This window comes from Oncorhynchus mykiss, chromosome 21 (genome assembly GCF_057628025.1).
Source record: "Oncorhynchus mykiss isolate SJ-2025 chromosome 21, ASM5762802v1, whole genome shotgun sequence".
Taxonomy (NCBI): Eukaryota; Metazoa; Chordata; class Actinopteri; order Salmoniformes; family Salmonidae; genus Oncorhynchus; species Oncorhynchus mykiss.
In genome coordinates this window covers 12,857,339-12,885,170 of record NC_143042.1, presented here as the reverse complement: position 1 = coordinate 12,885,170, position 27,832 = coordinate 12,857,339, and the positions used below count along the sequence as shown (strand labels likewise).

The 27,832-nt window shown below is 43.7% G+C and overlaps 1 protein-coding gene across 2 annotated transcripts; it reads left to right on the top strand.

Annotated features, from left to right (window-relative positions):
- Positions 1–992: 992 nt before the first annotated feature.
- On the top strand, positions 993–27,100 carry LOC110500002 (synaptotagmin-10-like). Of its 2 annotated transcripts, XM_090213823.1 has the most exons (7): positions 993–1,280; positions 3,077–3,482; positions 10,859–11,420; positions 20,343–20,463; positions 23,880–24,051; positions 25,138–25,267; positions 26,114–27,100. In XM_090213823.1, the coding sequence occupies exons 1-7, from the start codon at positions 1,094–1,096 to the stop codon at positions 26,183–26,185; spliced, it is 1,650 nt and encodes a 549-aa protein (XP_090069949.1). In that variant the 5' UTR covers positions 993–1,093; the 3' UTR covers positions 26,186–27,100. The 2 variants fall into 2 exon arrangements, with proteins under 2 accessions (XP_090069949.1, XP_090069948.1); XM_090213822.1 differs by lacking the exon at positions 26,114–27,100 and having other exon boundaries at positions 1,003–1,280; positions 25,138–25,649.
- Positions 27,101–27,832: the final 732 nt, after the last annotated feature.

Below are 27,832 nucleotides of genomic sequence, written 5' to 3'. Positions count from 1 at the left end.
GAGAGAGAGAGAGAGAGAGAGAGAGAGAGAGCGAGAGAGAGAGAGAGAGAGAGAGAGAGAGAGAGAGAGAGAGAGATGAATGAACAATGTGGGGGCCAGTTCTGCCCATGCACCATCGCTCTCAACAGTTTCAGCAAACACTGATAGGGGAAGTTAATTTTTCCCAAGGAAGCTGCTCGTTATTAATGTCCTGTTGTCTAGGAGACTGTCTGCCTCTGCCGTTGCCTGAGTGGCACCTTACCTCCTCCTGGTCATGAGCTGTCATTGTGTTGCATTATAGATTCTTGGCAAAGGATCCTACTTTAGCAATTGCATAAATTCATTAATAAGTGAAAACTGCCCCATGCATGTTCCCAAAATATATTAATATTCATGAAAAAAACGACCTTTTCATGGCTCTGTGGCTGTGAAACTGATTGCGTTGTTGCATATGTAATTCACATATTTAAAATGTTGAATTGTACTGGTACTGTAATATTCGATTTCAAGCTGTTGTCCCCTGTGACTATTTTGTTGATACTGTTCTTACTTTGCCCTTTCAATATCTGTGGGCTCTTTTGGTAATTCAGTTGGCTAATTAAGATTCTGCTATTAGGTTGATATTAACATGACTATGTGTTTCTGAAAGGAATATTTGTCCTTTCAAAAAAAGACTAGTATAATGTAGGTTGAGGAACCTAATCTTTGTTATTCAACCAAGGTTAATTAAAATAGTATTTGTAGATGTCATTATAGTAAACTTTAGGCACCGGAATAATATTTGGAAGACTACTCAGGCTTCTGCTTGAAATTGTGGGCATTCACAGAAGTAATGTCAAGCTTCACTGGTATTAGTCCAAATTTAATGATGTCAAAAGGCTATTTGTCAGCGCAATAGCGTGTAATTCCAACACTAGGGTCTTGCTTAACCGGTGCTTCATTCCTATTGGACAGTGGCTGGTGGACGCTAAGTGCTGAAGAATCTTTTGTTCAAACACAAGAAGCGCGCTGTAAATCAGTCCCGGCATTGCGCAGTGGATATGGATGTGGACGCCTCGTGCGCTCTGATCTTTGGCGCGAAGAGGCTGCACTCAGCGGCGCGCAAGGTGGCCAAATGAATCACCGCCCTCCCGGCTCCTCCAGCGTGCAATGGCTTAACAGAAGAGACATGAGTGTCCGAACGGAGGACAACTTCAGCTTGTGCCAAAGGGCCCTTCAGATCGTCACGGAGCTCTGTCTAGCGGGGCATGTAGATGGGGAGAAATGCTCGGCTATATTTCCCTTGGAGAGCAACATACAAGGTAAAGGGAGCGCAGGTAAATAGGTCAAAAGCAACGTTTTCTTCCTATCCCTCTCCTTAAAGCTTGCATCCTTCTATTGTGTCATGGTTTGGTTTCTCTGGCGTCAACCAGGTGCCCAAGGTAGTGTGAGAATGATGAGTTGAACAGTAAAATGCGTGTTAAGTTCAACTTCAGCCTACTCAACTTTCCCCTTGAAGCGCTGCAATATAATCATATAAAATGCGCGACTAAGTATAGGACATGGGAAAACATGTTTAAAATGTTAAATAATCATGGAGAGGTTGTGCTGTGTCCTCATGTCGCTTTGAGCTACGCTCAACAGGTGAAACATCTGTGTCTGCAAAGGGAAAAGACTGCACCTGTTGCAGCATCAGTGTATGCTCGTTTTCCCATGTCATTTTGCTTGGTTCTGGCGTGTGCAATCTGATGGTGTGATAGTCTGATTGTGTGTGACTGACTGATAGCTTGTTGAAAGAGGAGATGTGTTCTCAGTGATCTTGCCTTCATTCACTCCACCATGCGCCAACTGACCGGCATGTCTGAAATTAGTCATACTGTTGGCTACCAGTTCGTGTTCTAAACATAGATCCCCTTCTGTCAAATAAACCCATTTGTTTGCTTGATAATGTCTCTCTCACTGATTTGGCGAAAGTTATGTTGTAGCCTTTTAATTTTATGGTAAGGCTTGGATAAGATGTTGAAACAGTTCTAAATTCGACATATGTTTTTTTGTAGAGTTTACCATAAATAATAAGCTATATCGTAACATGTCATTATTCCCTCTGGGTTGATGTGAGGTAGCAGTGTTGTTTCTGATGCAATAATGTCTCTGATTTTGAGTAAAAGCCTAACAGATGGAAATTCAATTGGTCAGTCAGTCAATCAATCAATCAGCTAGATTGCATTTATTGCAGTAGATTGTTGCTCTTCTGAACTAAATGGAGTTAAATCCGTGATAATTACAACACAGTTACACAATGTATTATAGTACTTGAAGTGATAACTGCCTAGGCCTACAGAGCTTGTGTCATTTCCATAACTACACTTACATTTGCAAACCAATTCAAATGAACTGTACATCTCAGCAGTCTAGCATGCCTGTTAAAGTTATTAGCCTGAAAAAGAAATGCATGGTTTTAGTGCCACTTCATATAAAGTGGGACTGATTATTGCCTATAGATCTGGATTCTTGTTTTCATGTAGGCTTTGGCTTTGAGATGGTGCGCCACAAAGCATCAGTGTCCTTGTGAGAGTGAATGAGCAACAGGAGAGGGAATAACACGGAGACAGAACACAGCAAAGGACATGACATCATGCAGTGCTATCAGTGAGAAAGGACATATCTCCTGCACATTGCAATCCACACACAGGCGTATACTGTCCAACTTTATTTATAAGAAACCATACAAGTGTGTAACATGCACACAATGGAATGCATAATGCATTTTGTAACAGCCTGTGGTAAATCTTGGTTTGTGCATAAAGCCTTGAACCATTATATATAGTTGCAGAAGAAGGGATTGTGGTTTCTGAAAGTTGATTTGTCAACTTGATCAAATATGGCCATGAAGAGCTATTTGTCTTTCCTGTCCATGTGAATGTCTTGCAATGACGCTGTATGACTTTCTAACTTCCTCTGATCTTTACCAAACGAGGGCATTTGCAGCCTCCTCTTTTACAGCTTGCTTTCTCTCTTCTCTTTTTTCTCTTCCATGTTTGTCTGTCACGCTCCGTCCATCGCTTGCCCGTCCTCTCTCTCTCCCTCTGTCACTGTTGATCTCTGTGGTCGCTCGTAGACATCTCTATCAGTCTCCTTGCTGTTGTCGTGGGTTTCTGTGGACTCGCCCTGTTGGTAGTCTCTCTCTTTGTCTTTTGGAAGCTGTGCTGGCCCATCTGGAGGAGCAAGGCCCTCTCGTCCCACGTTGACAATGGCCCCCGTGTCGGGCTCCCTGAGGCCCCTCTGCCAGCCCCCCTGCCCGTCACACCCCTCCACAAGGTGGCACCAATGGAGGAGGAGAAGAAGCCTGTGCCAGTGGTCAAGGTGAACGGGCGTTGCAGCTCTGTGAAGCTGCTAGAGGCGGCCATGAAGATCAGCCAGACATCCCCAGACATCCCTGCTGAGGTGCAGACGGCTCTCAGGGAGAGGCTGGGCCAGCAGGCCAAGATTCAGAGGCAGACCACCGACCCCACCTCGTCCTCCAGGTAACATTATTGGACTTCTCCCAGAGTAGGGTCCCTGTCACTTTCCTGTCTCTAGGTCTTAACATTCTGTTGGTGTACATTTTTGGTTGCACTGGGTCCAAGGATTTCTGTGTTATGTTGTGTCATATGCATGCACAGAGCTGTGCACACCTATAGTGAAGGCAGTGGAGGCTGCTCAGGGGAGGACGGCTCATAATAATGGCTGGAACTGAGCAAATGTAATGGCATCAAACACATGGAAACCATTTGTTTGATATATTTGATACCATTCCACTTATCCCGCTCCAGCCATTACCACAAACCCGTCCTCCCCAATTAAGGTGCCACCAACCTCCTGTGAGTGAAGGTTATGTACATGATGCTTTCAAGCAAGTGACAGGTGGCATAAAGTGGCAAATGATGACACTTGATCTGTAAACATCAAGTATATCCATGACAAATGTCAAGACAGTTCAGGAGAATTTGTGACGAATTACCTTAAAATGGCACAACACGTGCGAACTGGACGCTCAGCAGCGTCCAGTTCTCCCATGGTGCTCATCAACGGGGCGACAGCACGCCCCCTTGCTCCTCACACACACAAAAACCCTGTAATCACCCCCAGGCCACGTCTTGTGTTGGGCGGGCGTGAGTCACGTTGCCATGGCAACAGCGGTAAGCGACCCCGGTAATGAAACAATCAGCTCCTCGTCTCTTTGTTTTCGGGGACTGTGTTTAAACGAGCGCGTCTGTAATTAGCGCCGCCACAGGTTGAGAACTGACGTGCTGCGAGGCACTCGTCCTACTGAGACTAACTGAGCAGCTGCACTCCATCTCCTGCAGGAAGCCATTATTGACACTTGCTTTAGTTTGTCATTAGGAACGTTGATGCAATTTATCGAGCCTGGCACTTTTCATGAAATACACACTGACGAAGGGGGCAGACAGAGCTAATTAAATACAGTGGGGCAAAAAAGTATTTAGTCAGCCACCAATTGTGCAAGTTCTCCCACTTAAAAAGATGAGAGAGGCCTGTAATTTTCATCATAGGTACACTTCAACTATGACAGACAAAATGAGGGAAAAAAATCCAGAAAATCACATTGTAGGATTTTTTATGAATTTATTTGCAAATGATGGTGGAAAATAAGTATTTGGTCAATAACAAAAGTTTATCTCAATACTTTGTTATATACCCTTTGTTGGCAATGACAGAGGTCAAACGTTTTCTGTAAGTCTTCACAAGGTTTTCACACACTGTTGCTGGTATTTTGGCCCATTCCTCCATGCAGATCTCCTCTAGAGCAGTGATGTTTTGGGGCTGTTGCTGAGCAACACGGACTTTCAACTCCCTCCAAAGATTTTCTATGGGGTTGAGATCTGGAGACTGGCTAGGCCACTCCAGGACCTTGAAATGCTTGTTACGAAGCCACTCCTTCGTTGCCCGGGCGGTGTGTTTGGGATCATTGTCATGCTGAAAGACCCAGCCACGTTTCATCTTCAATGCCCTTGCTGATGGAAGGTTTTCACTCAAATTCTTACGATACATGGCCCCATTCATTCTTTCCTTTACACGGATCAGTCGTCCTGGTCCCTTTGCAGAAAAACAGCCACAAAGCATGATGTTTCCACCCCCATGCTTCACAGTAGGTATGGTGTTCTTTGGTTGCAACTCAGCATTCTTTGTCCTCCAAACACAACGAGTTGAGTTTTTACCAAAAACGTATATTTTGGTTTCATCTGACCATATGACATTCTCCCAATCTTCTTCTGGATCAACCCATTTCTTTCTAGCAAACTTCAGACGGGAATGGACACGTCTGGCACTGCAGGATTTGAGTCCCTGGCGGCGTAGTGTGTTACTGATGGTAGGCTTTGTTACTTTGGTTCCAGCTCTCTGCGGGTCATTCACTAGGTCCCCCCGTGTGGTTCTGGGATTTTTGCTCACCGTTCTTGTGATTATTTTGACCCCACGGGGTGAGATCTTGCGTGGAACCCCAGATCGAGGGAGATTATCAGTGGTCTTGTATGTCTTCCATTTCCTAATAATTGCTCCCACAGATGATTTCTTCAAACCAAGCTGCTTACCTATTGCAGATTCAGTCTTCCCAGCCTGGTGCAGGTCTACAATTTTGTTTCTGGTGTCCTTTGACAGCTCTTTGGTCTTGGCCATAGTGGAGTTTGGAGTGTGACTGTTTGAGGTTGTGGACAGGTGTCTTTTATACTGATAACAAGTTCAAACAGGTGCCATTAATACAGGTAACGAGTGGAGGACAGAGGAGCCTCTTAAAGAATAAGTTACAGGTCGGTCTGTGAGAGCCAGAAATCTTGCTTGTTTGTAGGTGACCAAATACTTATTTTCCACCATAATTTGCAAATAAATTCATTAAAAATCCTACAATGTGATTTTCTAGATTTTTTTTCTCATTTTGTCTGTCATAGTTGAAGTGTACCTATGATGAAAATTACAGGCCTCTCTCATCTTTTTAAGTGGGAGAACATGCACAATTGGTGGCTGACAAAATACTTTTTTGCCCCACTGTAGTGTCTCATCACTTTTAGGATTGAATCTCCCTCAGATGTTTTTGCAAGCTTTTCATCTAGGGGGAAAAAAATAACATAAGGAAAGATTCAAAGAAGGGGAGGACTTGTTGTACAGTGCCATGCGAAAGTATTCACCCCCATTGGCATTTTTCCCATTTTGTTGCCTTACAACCTGGAATTAAAATGTATTTTTGGGGGAAATGGAATCATTTGATGTACACAGCATGCCTACCACTTTGAAGATGCAACATATTTTTTTATTGTGAAGCAAACAAGAAATAACACAAAAAAACTGAACTTGAGCGTGCATAACTATTCACCCCCCCAAAGTCAATACTTTGTAGAGCCACCTTTTGCAGAAATTACAGCTGCAAGTCTCTTGAGGTATGTCTCTGTAAGCTTGGCACATCTAGCCACTTGGATTTTTTGCCCATTTTTCAAGGCAAAACTGCTCCTTCAAGATGGATGAGTTCCACTGTTGTATGACTTAAAGATTGCTGTACAACAGATTCTCGATTGGATTCAGGTCAGGGCTTTGGCTAGGCCATTCCAATACATTTAAATGTTTCCCCTTAAACCACTCGAGTGTTGCTTTAGCAGTATGCTTAGGGCCATTGTCCTGCTGGAAGGTGAACCGCCATCCCAGTCTCAAATCTCTGGAAGACTGAAACAGGTTTCCCTCAAGAATTTCCCTGTATTTAGCGCCATCCATCATTCCTTCAATTCTGACCAGTTTCCCAGTCCTTGCTGATGAAAAACATCCCCACAGCATGATGCTGCCACCACCATGCTTTACTGTGGGGATGGTGTTCTCACGGTGATGATAGGTGTTGGGTTTGTGCCAGACATAGCAATTTCCTTGATGGCCAAAAAGCTACATTTTATTCTCATCTGACCAGTGTTCCTTCTATATGTTTGGGGAGCCTCCCACATGCCTTTAGGCGAATACCAAACGTGTTTGCTTATTTTTTTTTTAAGCAATGGCTTTTTTCTGGCCACTCTTCCATAAAGCCCAGCTTTGTCGAGTGTACGGCTTAAAGTGGTCCTTTGGACAGATACTCCAATCTCCGCTGTGGTGCTTTGCAGCTCCTTCAGGGTTATCTTTGGTCTCTTTGTTGCCTCTCTGATTAATGCCCTCCTTGCTTGGTCCGTGAGTTTTGCTGGGTGGCACTCTCTTGGCAGGTTTGTTGTAGTGCCATATTCTTTCCAGTGGTGTTGCAGATTCTGGGGCCTTTCAGAACAGGTGTATATATAGAGGTCATGTGACAGATCATGTGACAGATTGCACACAGGTGGACTTTATTTAACTAATTATGTGACTTCTGAAGGTAATTGGTTGCACCAGATCTTATTTTGGGGCTTCATAGCAAAGGGGGTGAATATATATGCACACACCACTTTTCAGTTTTTTATAATTTTTTGAAACAAGTAATTTTTTTATTTCACTTAAAAAATGTGTACTATTTTGTGTATGTCCATTACATGAAATGCAAATAAAAATCGACTTAAATTACAGGTTGTAATGCAACAAAATAGGAAAAACGCCAAGGGGGATGAATACTTTTGCAAGGCACTGTATATGATTGAAAAGTATGATCAGTAGAGTTGATGGCAGGTCTATCATCATGTTACTGTTTATATCTCTTGAAAGTATGTTTCCCAGTGCTCTGAGTAAGACACTTAAACATTTTACTGCAGTGGGCTAAATCGGGGACACAGTGTTTTTTGGTAGTCTTATACAAATCTACTTTGAAACAAAAGTGTACACCTCACACACATGGTTATAGGCTTAGAAAAAGACAACTGTACCATGTCAGATATAGAGTTGAAATGTATACAATTTGGAGTTTGCATCCTAATATTACACTTAATATATACACATTGTTGAAGACTGAAATATAACAAAACTGTTTGACATAGAAACACCAGATTTTCAGCAGTTTTTTTAATAATGTTTATTAATTATGAAATTATGAAAAATAGTAATAACATTCCACCCATGAGGCCACTAGGTCATTTGACTGCAGGAAAGGGCTACGAATATCTAAATATACATGTATCAGTTCGGCTGAATCTGAAGCACACATTTTCAATACAAATCATCATAATCACAACACAAGTAAGGACTGCATCTATAGTACACCCAAGTAATTAGGAATAATTAGATGATGATACACTGCATGAAGCATCCATTTTAGGAGACGTGGATAACGTATTCATGCGAGACGAGGTGGGAGGAGACGCTTGGTGTCACTCTGGCCTTCAGGGCAAAACTATGAGGATTTGCAACCATGTGACTTGCAGAGCGGGTGATTACCATGGAGAAGAGCAACAGATACATTCTGTTAACATCGATCCTCTCCAACAGCTACATCAGTATTCACTGCTCATGCATTGTGCAGACACACTCTAAACAAAGGCAAGGGCAAAGTCAGAGAGAGAGAGTCTTGTACAGAATGTACTAGTCTACTCTAATTGTGATTTTCAGACATACCTCCACCAATCATCTCTGATGAAATGCTACAGAACAGTATATATCAGTACATCACATCATCATATGTTATGTCCATGCACAGCGCCAGGTGGTATGAGATTAGAGATTTGTCATGCTGTTGTATTACTGTACAACATTCTTCCCTAGAGATGAAGATTTTTACATTTTCATTGGTTCCTTTTTTACGGGCGGAAACAGAGATCTCTGAGACATGCGAGAAGTACCATATTTTGGGGGGCTCCCGAGTGGTGCAGCGGTCTCAGGCACTCTATCTCAGCACTAGAGGCGTCACTACAGACCCTGGTTCGATTCCAGGCTGTATCACAACTGGCCATGATTGGGAGTCCTATAGGGCGTTGTCCGGGTTAGGGTTTGGCTGGGGTAGGCCTTCATTGTAAATAAGAATGTGTTCTTAACTGTCTTATCCAGAGCAACTTAAAGTAGTGAATGGATACATTCTTGTACTTTTTCCTCATACTAGTCCCCCCTGGGAATCAAACCCACAACCCTGTCATTGCAAGCACCATGCTCTACCAACTGAGCCACACAGGCTCAATGTGAGTATTGAGACTGAGAGCCCATCCCTGATCCTGTAAGATTGAGAAAGTGGAGGATATAAAATTGGTTATCTTATGGAAGAAAATAATGAATGTGGCTCTGGAGAAGAAGCGTATGTAGGGAGAGGTAGAGAAAGAGAGAATGTCTTTACTGGAGTTGGGATGGCAGGCCTGCAAAAACTGATTCTGGGTCAGGGCTGACACAACAGGGAGGAATATGTGGGCAAATGTGGATGAAATCCGCCAGCCTCCTCCATTATCAACTCTTCCAGTGTATACTATTCATCCTCTTGGATGCCGTTCACTGAATGCTGTAGGAATCATGGGAGGTTGTAAATTGATGTCCCTTGTCTGAAATAATAGGACTCCCAAAGTATACTTCACAAAGAACATTGTGTCTTATTATGTCCCAGAAAATGTGTTAGAACATGCAAGCACGTCTTCATATGAGGTTTGAATATAACGTGATGTTTTTTTCATATCCCATATGTGTTGTGTTTCCCAGATTTGTATAATTTGTACCAATACTAACCGTGGCGGATTAATGTGATCTTCTTATTGGCGTCAGTAGGGGGGGGGGGGGGGGTTATCAGTTGCTAGGTGACAACCAAGAGAAGTACAGAGCAGTGGTTTGCTCAAAAGTATGTAAGTCATTATCAGTAGATGGACCTGGGCTCAAGGTATCTCAGGTAATGTTATTTTCCAAAAGAAGTCCTGTGAAAAACTCACTCAGTCACGCAGCTCCGTAAGAGTTCAATCATAAAGTAACTCCCATCACTTTAAACCCAAAGCCGGTAACATCTTTCTCGTTAATGCTGAGAGAATAGCTTAACAACGTTAAAGTATTTGAAAAAAATGTACAACAAACATTTTCCTATCAACAGTAATGCTAGAACTACAAGAAGAAACAAGGAATTGTAAAAACACTTCTGAAGAATAGTAAACTAGTATCATCAACATGAAAAAATAATTGCAGCCGCACACAACCATGCATCTGTTGTCTTATGGATGCTGTTGGTTTCCAACATTTCAATAAGAGTAAGATGTAATAACTTCTCTCTCCTGAATCACTAGCTGTGTTTCCTTTAACTGTTTCCTTAGATTTTTTTGGTCTACATTTAGAAAGTTTGCATAGAAAATAGAGGAGACAATTGCCTGCTACGGTGCGTTTCCATTGAAATGTTTTGTGCTGGACTTAATGACATCTGCCCCCCCCCCTATCTGTTTCATGTCTCAGGTAGCCCGCAAAAGCAAGCATGAATAGAATGCAAGACATTACTAATATTTGCCGTATTCTCATTTGCCAATGTATCGCCAAAGTCCATGCCATGGTGAAATTTGCGCTCATGTAGATAATTGGATGGTGATACTTCCATCCAGCCAACCAGAAAAACAAGGCAGGAATTCAGGAATTCTTGAAAGTCAGAACAATCCTTGTCCTTGCAAAGAAACATTTGAATATATGAAGGTATATTTCGCCAGCAGTATGCATTTACAATGAAATGTGGAGTGGAGTTTTAAAGTTCTGTGATGACATCACGTGCCGCACATACCTTCATTTATTCAAAGAACACAGTTGCCATTATCATTTGTCGCAATAAAGTTAAGAAAAATCCACCCTGTCAAACAGATAAAAATGTTGCCGATCTTTAGTACATTTCCATAGCTGTTGTTTCCATTACACGTCTCAATGTTGTTGTTTTTGTTGCAACATTGCTTTTGTCTAATAACCCTGGGTCAATGGAAACCTGCCGATTGAAAGGTACCAGGAACCATAGATGACTGATGTCCTTTTTCAACAGGCACAATTCATTCCGCCGCCATCTGCCTCGCCAGATGAACGTGACGAGTGTGGACTTCAGCATGGACACGATCCCCATCCGCCAGTCGTCCACCGTAAGCATCGGCCGCATCAAGCCCGAGCTCTACAAGCAGAAGTCTGTGGACTCCGAGGACGGGACCCAGGAGCCGGTGGAGACGTGCGGTAAGCTGAGCTTCTCCCTGCTCTACGACTACGAGGAACAGGCGCTGGTGGTCACGATCCTCAAAGCCCTGGAACTGCCGGCCAAGGACTTCACTGGCACCTCCGACCCTTACGTCAAGATCTACCTGCTGCCAGAGAGACAGAAGAAGTTCCAGACGCGTGTCCACCGCAAGACGCTCAACCCCACGTTCGACGAGGCCTTCTGCTTCCCCGTGGAGTACGATCAGCTGTGCAACCGCAAACTGCACTTCAGTGTCTACGACTTTGACCGCTTCACCAGCCACGACATGATCGGCGAGGTGGTGGTGGACAACCTCTTCGAGCTCTCCGACCTCTCGAGGGAGGCAGTGGTGTGGAAGGACATTCACGCTGCAACCACGGTGAGTGGGCTGGGCCTCAGCTAGTTGAGATAGGTGTAGTACATGGAGGATATCAGTATGTGTGGAGATCTTTGGATCAGTGATCGGAACTGTAAGTCGTAACTGTTAGTCGCTCTAGATAAAAGCACCCGCTAAATGACTCAAAAATGACTCAATGATGGTGGAGTAGATTTCAGGGTGGAGCTGTGGTCAGTCTGCCATAGTTAACATTTGCATAATTTCTGATGGGGTCGTGCACTGCACATGGTCTGACTTATTTAGGGAAACACTTGACAATGATCTCTCCATTTTCAAGTCTCTGTGAATGATTTGATTGGATGAGGTTTTAAGTCCTGGAATCATCCGCACTGTATTACATGACTGGTAAGTTGAATGTGTTGTATAACCCCATTGCCAGGAGCAGTGAATTTAGAATCCAAGCACCCACACAACACCTCCGAAAACTGAAGTACACACTGTAGACCTAAATATAGCCATGGGCACAATTCCCCTTTGTTCCTCACCTTTATCAATTCACTGACATACTTGGGTATGATAGTGCAGTTTTATCTGAGCCCACACACTTCTTACTCCTCGGTAGCGTTATCACAGTTTGTTTACTCAACAGCTTCTGTTTCTGAATGTTATTGTTTGGGTGGTATTTATTGTGTCTGATGGTCCTGGAGATGGATTCATGGTTAATTAATCAGTTGATCTCTGAACGGTGTACTGTGGAAAACAGAACAAGAGTGGATCAACTTGAAAGGCAGGTTTAGGTGGGTTTAAAGACTGGGTTCTTAACCATTGGAGGGGGACAGGCTGGGCATTAATGCAGTTAGCCCATGTCAACAGTCATGGTGTTTTTCTTCAACGTGTAGTTTGTCTCCAGGAAGTTTATAGTGTTTGTGTAACATAATGTTTACTGTGTGCTGTGAGGAAATTACACGTTCAAAAGCTTGAGCATCCATACAGACATCATCAAGTTCACTGCTACTTTGACTGTTGTTGATAGTGTTGAACATGAGAGCTACAATTGAACTCGGCTATTGAATATAATGTGAGACTTCTTTTAAGATTGCCGGCAGGATAGAAGACAAATTAAGCAATTATTGTAAAATATTCAAGGATCTATTTTGTCTCCCAACATTGTTGTTGATTGTTAGACATATCTTTTGTCTGGTATTCGGTTGTTATTTATGTCCATCTTGGGATAATTGTCTCTCACCTTCCTGCATTGATTTTGTTGATACTGTCTCTAGGCAATTAAATTGCCTGAATTGCTGTCCAGAGGGGAATTGCCATACATTTTATTTTGACAGTGTTTCATTCCACCTTTTTTAATTTAGATTAATGAGAGTCCTTTTAAAAGTGTCTTCCTTTATGAAATATATTTCGGCGATGATCATTCACGGTGACTTTACTCATCACTGTCTGAAAAACAACGAACTGATTATTCTTGAGTAACTTGTTTTCCTGATGTTACAGACCTCTATCATGTGCTCTGGTGTACCAACGTACTGTGTACTTTGTGTTGCCTCCTTCCTTGAATTCTCAAAAAAATAAGTATGCAACTACATATGAACAGAAAAAAACACAAGAAATTCAGAGGTTAGCCTAATTCGAAAAGCCCTCTGTATTTACACTTCAAGCAATTTTCAATTTAATGTGGAAGCAAAATTGCAAGAAAGTAATTTGCCACAACAAATGACATTACATTCAGCTGAAGATTAGTATGTATTGTATTTCAGAACCTCATTTCCCTGGGCTAGATTGATGTATTTTTATGCATGTGACCTTTTGTGTCAATAGCATGGGTAGAAACATGGCAGGGGAAATGAGAGGGGTGTCAATGCCTAAAACAACCTGTGACCTGCCTATGAGGGTCACGGTTTGATGAGACGTTGAGTTTTTCCCGCCTTACAGCTGTTTGTGTGGGTGTCCATGCTGAGATTGACAGTAGGGGACACAAAGGCAGTTGGACCCCACAATGGTTAGGTGGGTGGGTGGGGGTGGTGCTTTGGAACTCACAATGGATGGAGGGCTGGGGGGTTATTGACGCTCTGTTATGATGTGCAGAACATCTGCTGAATGGCCAGAGGAGCTGGGTTTTGGGAAGTCCTATTGCCTGTATGTGAGAGCTTCTAGGACTGGGAAGACATCCTCTGTTTCACATATTCCATTGTTATTGTGAAACTCCTGCATGTCAATACATTGATGACAATGGAAGACTTTGCGCAAACATATCTCAAGTAAGGATTCTGTCCATGGAGAGCAACTCTTATGCCACCCTTATTCTAAGTGTATTTTTATATGGTGACATTCTGCAGTCTTAGCACTAACTACAGTTTTAGCACCTTTTTTTCTATCTAGAACCTAAAACAGTTATTTGGCTGTCCCCATAGGATAAACCCTTTGAAGAACCTTTTTTGGTACCAGATAGAACCCTTTTTGTTCCAGGTCAAACCCTACTGGGTTATATGTAGAACCCTTTTCCCGGAGAGTTTTACATGGAACCCAAAATAGTTTTACCTAGAACCAAATAGGGTTCAACCAGGAACCAATAAGGGTTGTCCTATGGGGACAGCCAAAGAACCCTTTTGGAACCCTTTTTTGTAAGAGTGTATGCAAACACACATCTGTGCACTAGTGAGATGCCTCCCAGTCAGTCCTCCTGTGTTCACTGGTTGGCCAATCAAATCTTATCTCTGGAGTGCCACCTTAGGGGACTTTTTATTGACTCCGATTTGGTATCAGTACAAGCACACCACGTCAGTACATCAAGTAATGTTCTTCTCTTTCAAGTCAGACCATCTGAGGCTCTTTGCTCAGACTACAGTAGTGCTCCAGTCTAAACTGATCCATAAACACATTGTATTGAGGTGGATGCCTCGTCCGGACCCGCAGAAGGCAACTAGGAAAGCTGCCGTTACCGTCAATATTACTCGCCAACGTGCAATCATTGGACAACAAACTAGACGATGTCGTACCCACAGCAACTATTAAAACATTCCCAAACGAGAAACCGTGGATTGATGGCAGCATTCGCGGGAAACTGAAAGTGCGAACCACTGCTTTAACCTGGGCAAGGTGACCGGAAACATGACCGAATAAAAACAGTGTAGTTATTCCCTCCGCAAGGCAATCAAACAACCTAAGCGTCAGTATAGAAACAAAGTAGAGTTTCAATTCAACGGCTCAGACACGAGGTATGTGGCAGGGTCTACAGTCAATCACGGATTACAAAGAGAAAACCAGCCCCGTCGCAGACCAGGATGTCTTGCTCCCAGACAGACTAAATCATTTATTTGCTCGCTTTGAGGACAATACAGTGCCACTGACACGGCCCGCTACCAAAACCTGCGGACTCTCCTTCACTGCAGCCGACGTGAGTAAAACATTTAAACGTGTTAACCCTCGCAAGGCTGCCGGCCCAGATGGCATCCCCAGCCGCGTCCTCAGAGCATGCGCAGACCAGCTGGCTGGTGTGTTTACGGACATATTCAATCAATCCTTATCCCAGTCTGCTGTTCCCACATGCTTCAAGAGGGCCACCATTGTTCCTGTTCCCAAGAAAGCTAAGGTAACTGAGCTAAATGACTACCACTTCCGTCATCATGAAGTGCTTTGAGAGACTAGTCAACCATATCACCTCCACCCTACCTGACACCCTAGACCCACTCTAATTTGCTTACTGCCTCAATAGGTCCACAGACGACGCAATCGCAACCACACTGCACACTGCCCTAACCCATCTGGACAAGAGGAATACCTATGTGAGAATGCTGTTCATCGACTACAGCTCAGCATTTAACACCATAGTACCCTCCAAACTCGTCATCAAGCTCGAGACCCAGGGTCTCGACCCCGCCCTGTGCAACTGGGTACTGGACTTCCTGACGGGCCGCGCCCAGGTGGTGAGGGTAGGTAACAATATCTCCACCCCGCTGATCCTCAACACTGGGGCCCCACAAGGGTGCGTTCTGAGCCCTTTCCTGTACTCCCTGTTCACCCACGACTGCGTGACCATGCACGCCTCCAACTCAATCATCAAGTTTGCGGACGACACTCCAGTGGTAGGCTTGATTACCTACAACGACAAGGCGGCCTACAGGGAGGAGGTGAGGGCCCTCGGAGTGTGGTGTCAGGAAAATAACCTCACACTCAACGTCAACAAAACAAAGGAGATGATCATGGACTTCAGGAAACAGCAGAGGGAGCAGCCCCCTATCCACATCAACGGGACAGTAGTGGAGAGGGTAGTAAGTTAAGTTCCTCGGCGTACACATCACGGACAAACTGAATTGGTCCACCCACGCAGACAGCGTTGTGAAGAAGGCGCAGCAGCGCCTCTTCAACCTCAGGAGGCTGAAGAAAATCGGCTTGTCACCAAAAGCACCCAAACTTTTACAGATGCACAATCGAGAGCATCCTGTCAGGCTGTATCACCGCCTGGTACTGCAACTGCTCCGCCCACAACCGTAAGGCTCTCCAGAGGGTAGTGAGGTCTGCACAACGCATCACCGGGGGCAAACTACCTGCCCTCCAGGTCGCCTACACCACCCGATGTCACAGGAAGGCCATAAAGATCATCAAGGACAACAACCACCCGAGCCACTGCCTGTTCACTGTGCATTAAAGCAGGGTCATAGAGACTGAAAAACAGCTTCTATCTCAAGGCCATCAGACTGTTAAACAGCCACCACTAACATTGAGTGGCTGCTGCCAACATACTGACTCAACTCCAGCTCACTTTAATAATGGAAATTGATGTAAAAAATCTATCACTTGCCACTTTAAACAATGCCACTTAATATAATGTTTACATACCCTACATTACTCATCTCATATGTACAGTGGGGCAAAAAAGTATTTAGTCAGACACCAATTGTGCAAGTTCTCCCACTTAAAAAGATGAGAGAGGCCTGTAATTTTCATCATAGGTACACTTCAACTATGACAGACAAAATTAGAAAAAAAATCCAGAAAATCACATTGTAGGATTTTTTATGAATTTATTTGCAAATGATGGTGGAAAATAAGTGTTTGGTCACCTACAAACAAGCAAGATTTCTGGCTCTCACAGACCTGTAACTTCTTTAAGAGGCTCCTCTGTCCTCCACTCGTTACCTGTATTAATGGCACCTGTTTGAACTTGTTATCAGTATAAAAGACACCTGTCCACAACCTCAAACAGTCACACTCCAAACTCCACTATGGCCAAGACCAAAGAGCTGTCAAAGGACACCAGAAACAAAATTGTAGACCTGCACCAGGCTGGGAAGACTGAATCTGCAATAGGTAAGCAGCTTGGTTTGAAGAAATCAACTGTGGGAGCAATTATTAGGAAATGGAAGACATACAAGACCACTGATAATCTCCCTCGATCTGGGGTTCCACGCAAGATCTCACCCTGTGGTGAACCACACGGGGGGACCTAGTGAATGACCTGTAGAGAGCTGGGACCAAAGTAACAAAGCCTACCATCAGTAACACACTACGCCGCCAGGGACTCAAATCCTGCAGTGCCAGACGTGTCCCCCTGCTTAAGCCAGTACATGTCCAGGCCCGTCTGACAAGAATGCTGAGTTGCATCCAAAGAACACCATACCTACTGTGAAGCATGGGGGTGGAAACATCGTGCTTTGGGGCTGTTTTTCTGCAAAGGGACCAGGACGACTGATCTGTGTAAAGAAAATAATGAATGGGGCCATGTATCGTGAGATTTTGAGTTAAAACCTCCTTCCATCAGCAAGGGCATTGAAGATGAAACATGGCTGGGTCTTTCAGCATGACAATGATCCCAAACACACTGCCCGGGCAACAAAGGAGTGGCTTCGTAAGAAGCATTTCAAGGTCCTGGAGTGGCCTAGCCAGTCTCCAGATCTCAACCCCATAGAAAATCTTTGGAGGGAGTTGAAAGTCCGTGTTGCCCAAGAACAGCCCCAAAACATCACTGCTCTAGAGGAGGTCTGCATGGAGGAATGGGCCAAAATACCAGCAACAGTGTGTGAAAACCTTGTGAAGACTTACAGAAAACGTTTGACCTCTGTCATTGCCAACAAAGGGTATATAACAAAGTATTGAGATAAACTTTTGTTATTGACCAAATACTTATTTTCCACCATAATTTGCAAATAAATTCATTAAAAATCCTACAATGTGATTTTCTTTTTTTCTCATTTTGTCTGTCATAGTTGAAGTGTACCTATGATGAAAATTACAGGCCCCTCTCATCTTTTTAAGTGGGAGAACTTGCACAATTAGTGGCTGACTAAATACTTTTTTGCCCCACTGTATATACTGTACTCTATCATCTACTGCATCTTGCCATCTTTGTGTAATACATGTAGCACTTTAAACTATGATCACACAGTCCAGACGACTGTGTGATCATGCTCTCCGTAGCCGACGTGAGTAAGACCTTTAAACAGGTCAACATACACAAGGCTGCGGGGCCAGACGGATTACCAGGACGTGTGCTCCGGGCATGTGCTGACCAACTGGCAACATGTCCCTGATTGAGTCTGTAATACCAACATGCTTCAAGCAGACTACCATAGTCCCTGTGCCCAGGAACACAAAGGCAACCTGCCTAAATGACTACAGACCTGTAGCACTCAAGTTCATAGCCATGAAGTGCTTTGAAAGGCTGGTAATGGCTCACATCATCACCATTATCCCAGAAACCCTAGACCCACTCCAATTTGCAATCCGCCCAAACAGATCCACAGATGATGCAATCTCTATTGCACTCCACACTGTCCTTTCCCACCTGGACAAAATGAACAACTATGTGAGAATGCTGTTCATTGACTACAGCTCAGCGTTCAACACCATAGTACACTCAAAGCTCATCACCAAGCTAAGGAACCTGGGACTAAACACCTCCTTCTGCAACTGGATCCTGGACTTCCTGACAGGCTGCCCCCAGGCGGTGAGGGTAGGTAGCAACACATCTGCCACGCTGATCTTCAACACTGGAGCTCCCCATGGGTGCGTGCTCAGTCCCCTCCTGTACTCCCTGTTCACACACGACTGCATGGCCAGGCACGACTCCAACACCATCATTAAGTTTGCTGACGACACAACAGTGGTAGGCCTGATCACCGACAACGACGAGACAGCCTATAGGGAGGAGGTCAGAGACCTGGCCGGGTGGTGCCAGAATAACAACCTATCCCTCAACGTAACCAAGACTAAGGAGATGATTGTGGACTACAGGAAAAGGAGCACTGAGCACGTCCCCATTCTCATCGAAGGGGCTGTAGTGGAGCAGGTTGAGAGCTTCAAATTCCTTGGTGTCCACATCAACAACAAACTAGATTGGTCCAAACACACCAAGACAGTTGTGAAGAGGGCACGACAAAGCCTATTCCCCCTCAGGAAACTAAAAAGATTTGGCATGGGTCCTGAGATCCTCAAAAGGTTCTACAGCTGCAACATCGAGAGCATCCTGACCGGTTGCATCACTGCCTGGTACGGCAATTGCTCTGCCTCCGAATGCAAGGCACTTCAGAGGGTAGTGCGTCCGGCCCAGTACATCACTGGGGCAAAGCTGCTTACCATCCAGGACCTCTACACCAGGCGGTGTCAGAGGAAGGCCCTAAAAATTGTCAAGGACCCAGCCACAGACTGCTCTCTCTGCTACTGCATGGCAAGCGGTACCGGAATGCCAAGTCTAGGACAAAAAGGATTCTCAACAGTTTTTACCTCCAAGCCATAAGACTCCTGAACAGGTAACCAAATGGTTACCCGCACTATTTGCATTGTGTGCCCCCCACCAATGCCTCTTTTACGCTGCTGCTACTCTCTGTTTATCTTATATGCATAGTCACTTTAACTTTACATTCATGTACATACTACCTAAATTGGCCCGACCAACCAGTCCTCCTGCACATTGGCTAACCACCCGCCAACCCCTCTTTTTACACTTCTGCTACTCTCTGTTCATCATATATGCATAGTCACTTTAACGATTCCTACATGTACATACTACCTCAATAAGCCTGACTAACAGATGTCTATATGTAGCCTTGCTACTCTTTTTTCAAATGTCTTTTTACTGTTATTTCTTTACTTAACTACACACACAACTTTTTTTTCGCACCATTGGTTAGAGCCTGTAAGTAAGCATTTCACTGTAAGGTTGATTCCTCACGACACGAGAACCAAAAAATACCATTACTTTGGGGATTTTCACTAAATGTAATCCATAGAATTGGTCCTTTGAAGGAAGAATTGTTGACATATTTGACATTTGTATCAGGTTGTTAGCTAGCTAGCTAATGAGGTAACATGACTGAGCAAGTGTTTACAGCCCGTGAGTAGTTTAAGAATGGCCCACAACATGGGGCCCTTTCATGTGCTCAGGTGTTGCCGACACATGCCAGATCATTGAATGTAGCGCCGGTAATATGCGTCAAAACATTTGAATGGTTTGGGCTAGACAAACTGTTTTCACTGTAGTAATGGTTCAACGAACACGGTCACAAATATCTAGGGCACTCGGAAACAGTGGAACAACGAAGCCTAATCATTACAACAATTATTATCTGGCAGATTTTTTTCTAGGCGCACTGGTGCTCCCAAATTAAAATTAGCACAGTAGAATATTTAGAAGTGGTAGCGCTTTAAAACATAGAATGGGACCAATCACAGTCCTCATTTTACTCATATTTTTGTACATCCTGCAAAATCACTAGCCAAGGGCGACCATTTTGAATACGCATTCACTCTGCTGGTAATGCTTACAAATTAGAATTGTTCTAGTTTCGTGATGAATTACCCATTGTAAGAAAATCTATATGTTCTCTCTCAGTTGAGGACACCTCTGGGTGTTCATACTTTGTCTAAAGCAATTTGGGCTAATTGCTTTCCTAAAAGAGTTATTCTACAGCAACAGTGCCCTTTCCTTGATGCAGTGTTCCCCTTGTCTTTCTCCAGGAGAGTGTGGATCTGGGGGAGATCATGTACTCTCTATGCTACCTGCCCACAGCAGGTCGGATGACCCTGACCGTCATCAAGTGCCGGAACCTCAAAGCCATGGACATCACTGGCTCCTCAGGTAACAACCACAACAACAATACAAAACTCGCAGCCATTTAGGCTGGGCTTTAAAACACGATGGTTCTCTGAATAACAATGAGGGACGACTGTAAAGCTCTAAAGGAGCAAGCAGCGAATCAGAAGGCATAGTTGCGTGAGGCAACATGCTGTGCCTTAGATAAGAGTAGGCAGGGAGATACTTCTTTCATGTGTTGTCATTGTTTGTGGTGAAATTGTAATAGAAGATACCTTGTCAAAAAAAGAACACTGAATTTAGCCAAACTCAAGAATTGAATGTTGCCATCAGTAGCTGTGCATGGATAAAATCGCTGAGCAAGCCAAGGCAGTAAAAAAAAGCCATATTACAACCTGTTGTGATAATTGCATTGTTTTCTCTATAACCCATTCATTCATGCGCCACCATGATATTCAAGAAGGCCGTGACAACAGTCACACAGTGGCGGAAAACATTTAACTACACATATGTTAGTGTCATCATAAAACCGGAGAGCAACATCTGTCCGGTGAAGTCCACAAAGCAAATATTGCATGTAACAAACAGTTATCACCTACAGCATGATCAGGCAATTTAATGTTTTCGACAGTTAAGAAACAACTACTGATTTAGAACAACGGAGTTACCATTTCAACTGAAACATGTAAACATCATCCAATCAACAAGGCTATATATGCTTAGTTTAATATACTGAAAACAAACTTAAAGAAACCAAAAACAATTTAGTCCAATCAATGTTTCTAAATATCATGTGACAGTCCATGGTATGTATTTCTGTCTGTGTGTCTGTACGTGCATGTGCGCGCAAGTTAAACAAAACATTTTGACTCACCCTACTTGTAGACTAGTTGAACGCCAATTAGGTTTGATTGGCAGGAACCCAGTTACCGAGATTTACCCCCGAAGGATGGAACATTTATTCTCAAGATGGAACATTTGAAAAATACAGCGAAAATATGTAACCCTAACTTCAATGCCATCCTCCTCTCTTTCATGTTGGCAAAATGGTCTATGGATCTGTCATAAAGTATACTTTTAATTTTGGTTGTCATAGGCTACCTAGCTAAAATGATTGCTAGCCTAACTTCCTAGCATTGGCAGCAATGAACCAGCTAAGTTAGCTAGCTAGTTAACCGGAGCCTACTAGGCTACATATTGAACTTCAATAGTATCAGGTTAGTGGCACAACATACTCATTTATAGTTAGATCAAAATCGCCTTCATAATCAGTGGCCTGTACAGAGTCCAAATCCCCATCTCCCCAATATGTTATAGTCTTTTGGTCCAGACAGCATCAGAAACATGGGCTACACATACTGAGACAGAGAGGTGCTGTTTTCCTGTCCAGACAGCATCAGAAACATGGGCTACACATACTGAGACAGATGGATGCTGTTTCCCTGTCCAGACAGCATCAGAAACATGGGCTACACAAACTGAGTCCAGAGAGGTGCTGTTTTCCTATCTCGGATGATTTCTCCAGTGAGATTCAGCCACTTGCGAATTGACAGAAAAATATGAAAACACAGAGAGAGAGAGAGACGGAAGAAGAAAAAATATATATACACTGCTCAAAAAAATAAAGGGAACACTTAAACAACACAATGTAACTCCAAGTCTATCACACTTCTGTGAAATCAAACTGTCTACTTAGGAAGCAACACTGATTGACAATACATTTCACATGCTGTTGTGCAAATGGAATAGACAACAGGTGGAAATTATAGGCAATTAGCAAGACACCCCCAATAAAGGAGTGGTTCTGCAGGTGGTGACCACAGACCACTTCTCAGTTCCTATGCTTCCTGGCTGATGTTTTGGTCACTTTTGAATGCTGGCAGTGCTTTCACTCGAGTGGTAGCATGAGACGGAGTCTACAACCCACACAAGTGGCTCAGGTAGTGCAGCTCATCCAGGATGGCACATCAATGCGAGCTGTGGCAATAAGGTTTGCTGTGTCTGTCAGCGTAGTGTCCAGAGCATGGAGGTGCTACCAGGAGACAGGCCAGTACATCAGGAGACGTGGAGGAGGCCGTAGGAGGGCAACAACCCAGCAGCAGGACTGCTACCTCCGCCTTTGTGCAAGGAGGAGCAGGAGGAGCACTGCCAGAGCCCCGCAAAATGACCTCCAGCAGGCCACAAATGTGCATGTGTCTGCTCAAATGGTCAGAAACAGACTCCATGAGGGTGGTATGAGGGCCTGACGTCCACAGGTGGGGGTTGTGCTTACAGCCCAACACCGTGCAGGACGTTTGGCATTTGCCAGAGAACACCAAGATTGGCAAATTCGCCACTGGCGCCCTGTGCTCTTCACAGATGAAAGCAGGTTCACACTGAGCACATGTGACAGACGTGACAGAGTCTGGAGACGCCGTGGAGAACGTTCTGCTGCCTGCAACATCCTCCAGCATGACCGGTTTGGCGGTGGGTCAGTCATGGTGTGGGGTGGCATTTCTTTGGGGGGCCGCACAGCCCTCCATGTGCTCGCCAGAGGTAGCCTGACTGCCATTAGGTACCGAGATGAGATCCTCAGACGGTTGGCCCTGGGTTCCTCCTAATGCAAGACAATGCTAGACCTCATGTGGCTGGAGTGTGTCAGCAGTTCCTGCAAGAGGAAGGCATTGATGCTATGGACTGGCCCGCCCGTTCCCCAGACCTGAATCCAATTGAGCACATCTGGGACATCATGTCTCGCTCCATCCACCAACGCCACGTTGCACCACAGACTGTCCAGGAGTTGGCGAATGCTTTAGTCCAGGTCTGAGAGGAGATCCCTCAGGAGACCATCCGCCACCTCATCAGGAGCATGCCCAGGCGTTGTAGGGAGGTCATACAGGCACGTGGAGGCCACACACACTACTGAGCCTCATTTTGACTTGTTTTAAGGACATTATATCAAAGTTGGATCAGCCTGTAGTGTGGTTTTCCACTTTAATTTTGTGTGACTCCAAATCCAGACCTCCATGGGTTGATAAATTTGATTTCCAGTGATAATTTTTGTGTGATTTTGTTGTCAGCACATTCAACTATGTAAAGAAAAAAGTATTTAATAAGAATATTTCATTCATTCAGATCTAGGATGTGTTATTTTAGTGTTCCCTTTATTTTTTGGAGCAGTGTATATATATATTGTAATGAAACAGGCAGGGAGCAGGTCTCGAACCCTCGACCTCCTAGCCCGAGGTCCGGCGCGCTATCGACTGTGCCGCAAAAGCATGCTCGTACGGCAGGGTCGATTTCCGTGCTTACAAACCCATGGTCGTTACAATATATATATATATATATATATATATATAATTTATTGGTCAAATATTTGGGGAAGCCTGGCTTCCCTTGGCAACCATGAATACACCCCACTGGTTGCCATTACCTGCAATTTACACGACTGACTTCATGGAGATGCTATTTGTGGCACACAGATCCCTATGTAAAGGTTTCCCTGCTCTGTGACGGACGGAGGCTGAAGAAGCGGAAAACTACCACCAAGAAAAGCACACTGAACCCTGTGTACAACGAGGCCATCATCTTTGACATCCCCCCAGAGAACGTGGAACAGGTCAGCCTGTCCATCATGGTGATGGACTATGACCGGTGAGTGAAACCATACAACGCAACACCCACAATTCAACACATGTGGTGGTCATAATGCTTGTACAGTACACACGTACACTGAGTATATAAAACATTAACACCACCTGGTCTTTCCATCACATAGACTGATCAGGTGAATCCAGGTGAAAGCTATGATCCCTTATTGATGTCACTTGTTAAATCCACTTCAATCAGTGTAGACATCCTTCTTTAACATGTCTCCTCCCCTTCATCTACACTGATTGAAGTGGATTTAACAAGTGACATCAATAAGATATCATATATTTCACCTGGATTCACCTGATCAGTCTATGTGATGGAAAGACCAGGTGGTGTTAATGTTTTATATACTCAGTGTACGTGTGTACTGTACAAGCATTATGACCACCACATGTGTTGAATTGTGGGTGTTGAGACAATTGAGACATGGATTGTGTATGTGTGCCATTCAGAGGCTGAATGGGCAAGACAAAATATTTAAGTGCATTTGAACAGGGTATGGTAGTAGGTGCCAGGCGCACCGGTTTGTGTTAAGAACTGCAATGCTGCTGGGTTTGTCACACTCAACAGTTTCCTGTGTGTATCAAAAATTGTCCACCACCCAAAGGACATCCAGCCAACTTGATACAACTGTGAGAAACATTGAAGTGAACATGGGCCAGCATGCCTGTGGAACGCTTTTGACACCTTGTCGAGTCCATGCCCTGACGAATTGAGGCTGTTCTGAGTGCAAACGAGGGGGGTTGCGACTCAATATGTAGGGTTTCTTAATGTTTGGTATACTCAGTGTGTATAGTCAACAAACAAGAGCATTTTTTAAAACATTTGCATCAAAGGAGGAATGAGTAAGGTTCTAACTTTGAGTTGAACTTGAACTTCATCAACAGAACTTTTCACTCAAATCCTGCAAGCGTCGCTAGACAATATAATCATGACCACTTACCAGAATGCTCAGGAGCCACATAATTCACTGTAATTACCAAACCTAGGTTTAGAATTATTTCAAACTAGCACTCAGCTTTTAGGCGTCATATATTTTTTGTGCACTCAAGATATTGTGTGTGTGTGTGTGTGTAATGTCCACAGGGTGGGCCACAACGAGGTGATAGGTGTGTGTCGGACGGGGCCAGATGCTGAGGGCCTGGGGAGGTACCACTGGAACGAGATGCTGGCCTACCCACGCAAGCCCATTACGCACTGGCATGCCCTGGGAGAGGTAGAGGACTGTTCGTTTTTTTCCTTCAAAGTAAGAGGTGCAAGTCAATTGCAGGACTTTCCGGAGCTCCCACAATGCTTCGCTGCATCACTCTGGTTTTCTGAGAGAGCAGATAAAGCCAGAGGTTTTGCAGCCAATCATAGAGCTTGTGGAAATAACCCTGTCAATTTCAACAGAGATGTAATAGTGCAGCATGACAAAGATGCAAGGATGTTGTCTGTACTAGAACAAATACCAATTTGATTCTAGAAACTTAAGGGCTAGTTTGAACTAAAGCATTTAGAGTAATTGGAGAGTTGGTGCCTTGATATCCACCCAGGACGTTAGATGGGGGCACTAGCTTAATTATTTACGTTGTGTTCCCATAACTGGGGACCACATATTATAGTGGTGGGCCATCCCTTTTCCTTGCTCTTCAGGAGTAGTAAAGAATGGAGGTTTTAATAGCACAATCTATAAACAGTCTATGAACACAAGACGATATCCTTGAAAAATGCATGAATCATTCCAATCTTTATTTTCTGGAGAAATCCTTATTGACAGACGAGTAGTTGAATTTAGACCCATCGGTTGCGTAGGGGAAAGACTTCACCTTGGGGTTGTGCATTCAAGAGCCTTGTCATTCTATTTAGCTTGAACAAAGAAACAAGAATTGGAGGAATACTCGAACCTATAACATGGCGTTCCTCTAAATCTAAAATACCTGTAGGATAAAAATCTATTGTTAATGCTTTCTTCAATCCAGGTACTTTAGAAAATGGATATTAAAACCCACCAATAGCATCCTTGGAGACCTAGCCAACTCTTGTTGAACTAACCCTTGCTAATTGTCTGTTTTGTCCACAGTGGCCAGGAAGAGCGACAAGCTTTGAGAGCCAGGGGTCCTGTCCTTCCCCCAAACCTCCACAAACTCCATAGGAAATGTGAATAGAACCATATGATCTGATAGCAGATTAAGTAGATGTGTACAGCTGTAGTAACCACAAATCTATCACTTAAATACAGAAATGTCCAGTGCCAATGTCCGACTCATCCAGATGACAGCATTATACACTACCATTCAAGTTTGGGGTCACTTAGAAATGTCCTTGTTTTTAAAGAAAAGCACATTTTTTGTCCATTAAAATAACATCATATTGATCAGAAATACAGTGTAGACATTGTTAATGTTGTAAATGCCTTTTGTAGCTGGAAACGGCTGATTTGTAATGGAAGATCTACATAGGCGTACAGAGGCCCATTATCAGCAACCACAACTCCTGTGTTACAATTGCACATTGTGTTAGCTAATCCAAGTTTATCATTTTAAAAAGGCTTCATTAAATAGTGCCTGCAAAACACCAGTCTCAACATCAACAGTGAAGAGGTGACTCCGGGATGCTGGCCTTCTAGGCAGAGTTCCTCTGTCCAGTGTCTGTGTCCTTTTGCCCATCTTAATGTGTTATTTTTATTGGCCAGTCTGAGATATGGCTTTTTATTAGCAACTCTGTCTAGGAGGTCAGCATTCCAGAGTCACCTCTTCACTGTTGACGTTGAGACTGGTGTTTTGCGGGTACTATTTAATGAAGCTGCCAGTTGAGGACTTGTGAGGAGTCTGTTTCTCAAACTAGACACTCCAATGTACTTGTCCTCTTGCTCAGTTGTGCACCGGGTCCTCCCACTCCTTTCTATTCTGGTTAGAGCCAGTTTGCGCAGTTCTGTGAAGGGAGTAGTACACAGCGTTGTACTAGATCTTGAATTTCTCGCATGGAACAGCCTTCATTTCTCAGAACAAGAATAGACTGGCGAGTTTCAGAACAAAGTTATTTGTTTCTGAGCCTGTAATCGAACCCACAAATGCTGATGCTCCAGATACTCAACTAGTCTAAAGATGGCCAGTTTTATTTCTTCTTTAATCAGCACACCGTTTTCAGCTGTGCTAACATAATTGCAAAAAAAATCTGCCGTTTCCAGCTACAATAGTCATTTACAACATGAACAATGTCTACATTGTATTTCTGATCAATTTTATGTCATTTTAATGGACAATTTTTTTAAAAAATTCTTTCAAAAACAAGGACATTTCTTAGTGACCCCAAACTTTTGAAAGGTAGTGTAGGTTGTGTTTAATCGTATAGGTCTATTGCATTAATCATCATCAGTCAGGACTCTACATTACAGAGTTGTGACACAAACAACATTGGCAATGTAATTATGTCTTGCAGGAAGGGTTATCCTACTTTTCAGGTAAAGGTCCAGTGCAGTCAAAATTAGATTTTTCCTGTGTTTTGTATCATTGTACAACAGCTGATGAAACGAACACTGTAAAAGTATGAACAAATTTCCCAAGAGTAGCTGGTTGAAAATACAATAAATGTGGTATTTTATTCGGATCCCCATTAGCTGTTGCAAAAGCAGCATCTACTCTTCCTGGGGTCCACACAAAACATGAAACATAATACAGAATGACATAATACAGAACATCATTAGGCAAGAACAGCTCAAGGACAGAACTACATACATAAATAACCATTAATACATTTGATTAATAGAATCAATAACAAAGAGAGTTCCAAACCTCTCTAC

Excerpts from the sequence above, each read along its gene's own strand:
- LOC110500002 (XM_090213822.1), top strand. The coding sequence starts at position 1,094 with ATGAATCACCGCCCTCCCGGCTCCTCCAGCGTGCAATGGCTTAACAGA. Across the intron at positions 1,281-3,076 it reads CTTGGAGAGCAACATACAAG|ACATCTCTATCAGTCTCCTT; the intron begins GTAAAGGGAGCG and ends GGTCGCTCGTAG. Across the intron at positions 11,421-20,342 it reads ACATTCACGCTGCAACCACG|GAGAGTGTGGATCTGGGGGA; the intron begins GTGAGTGGGCTG and ends GTCTTTCTCCAG.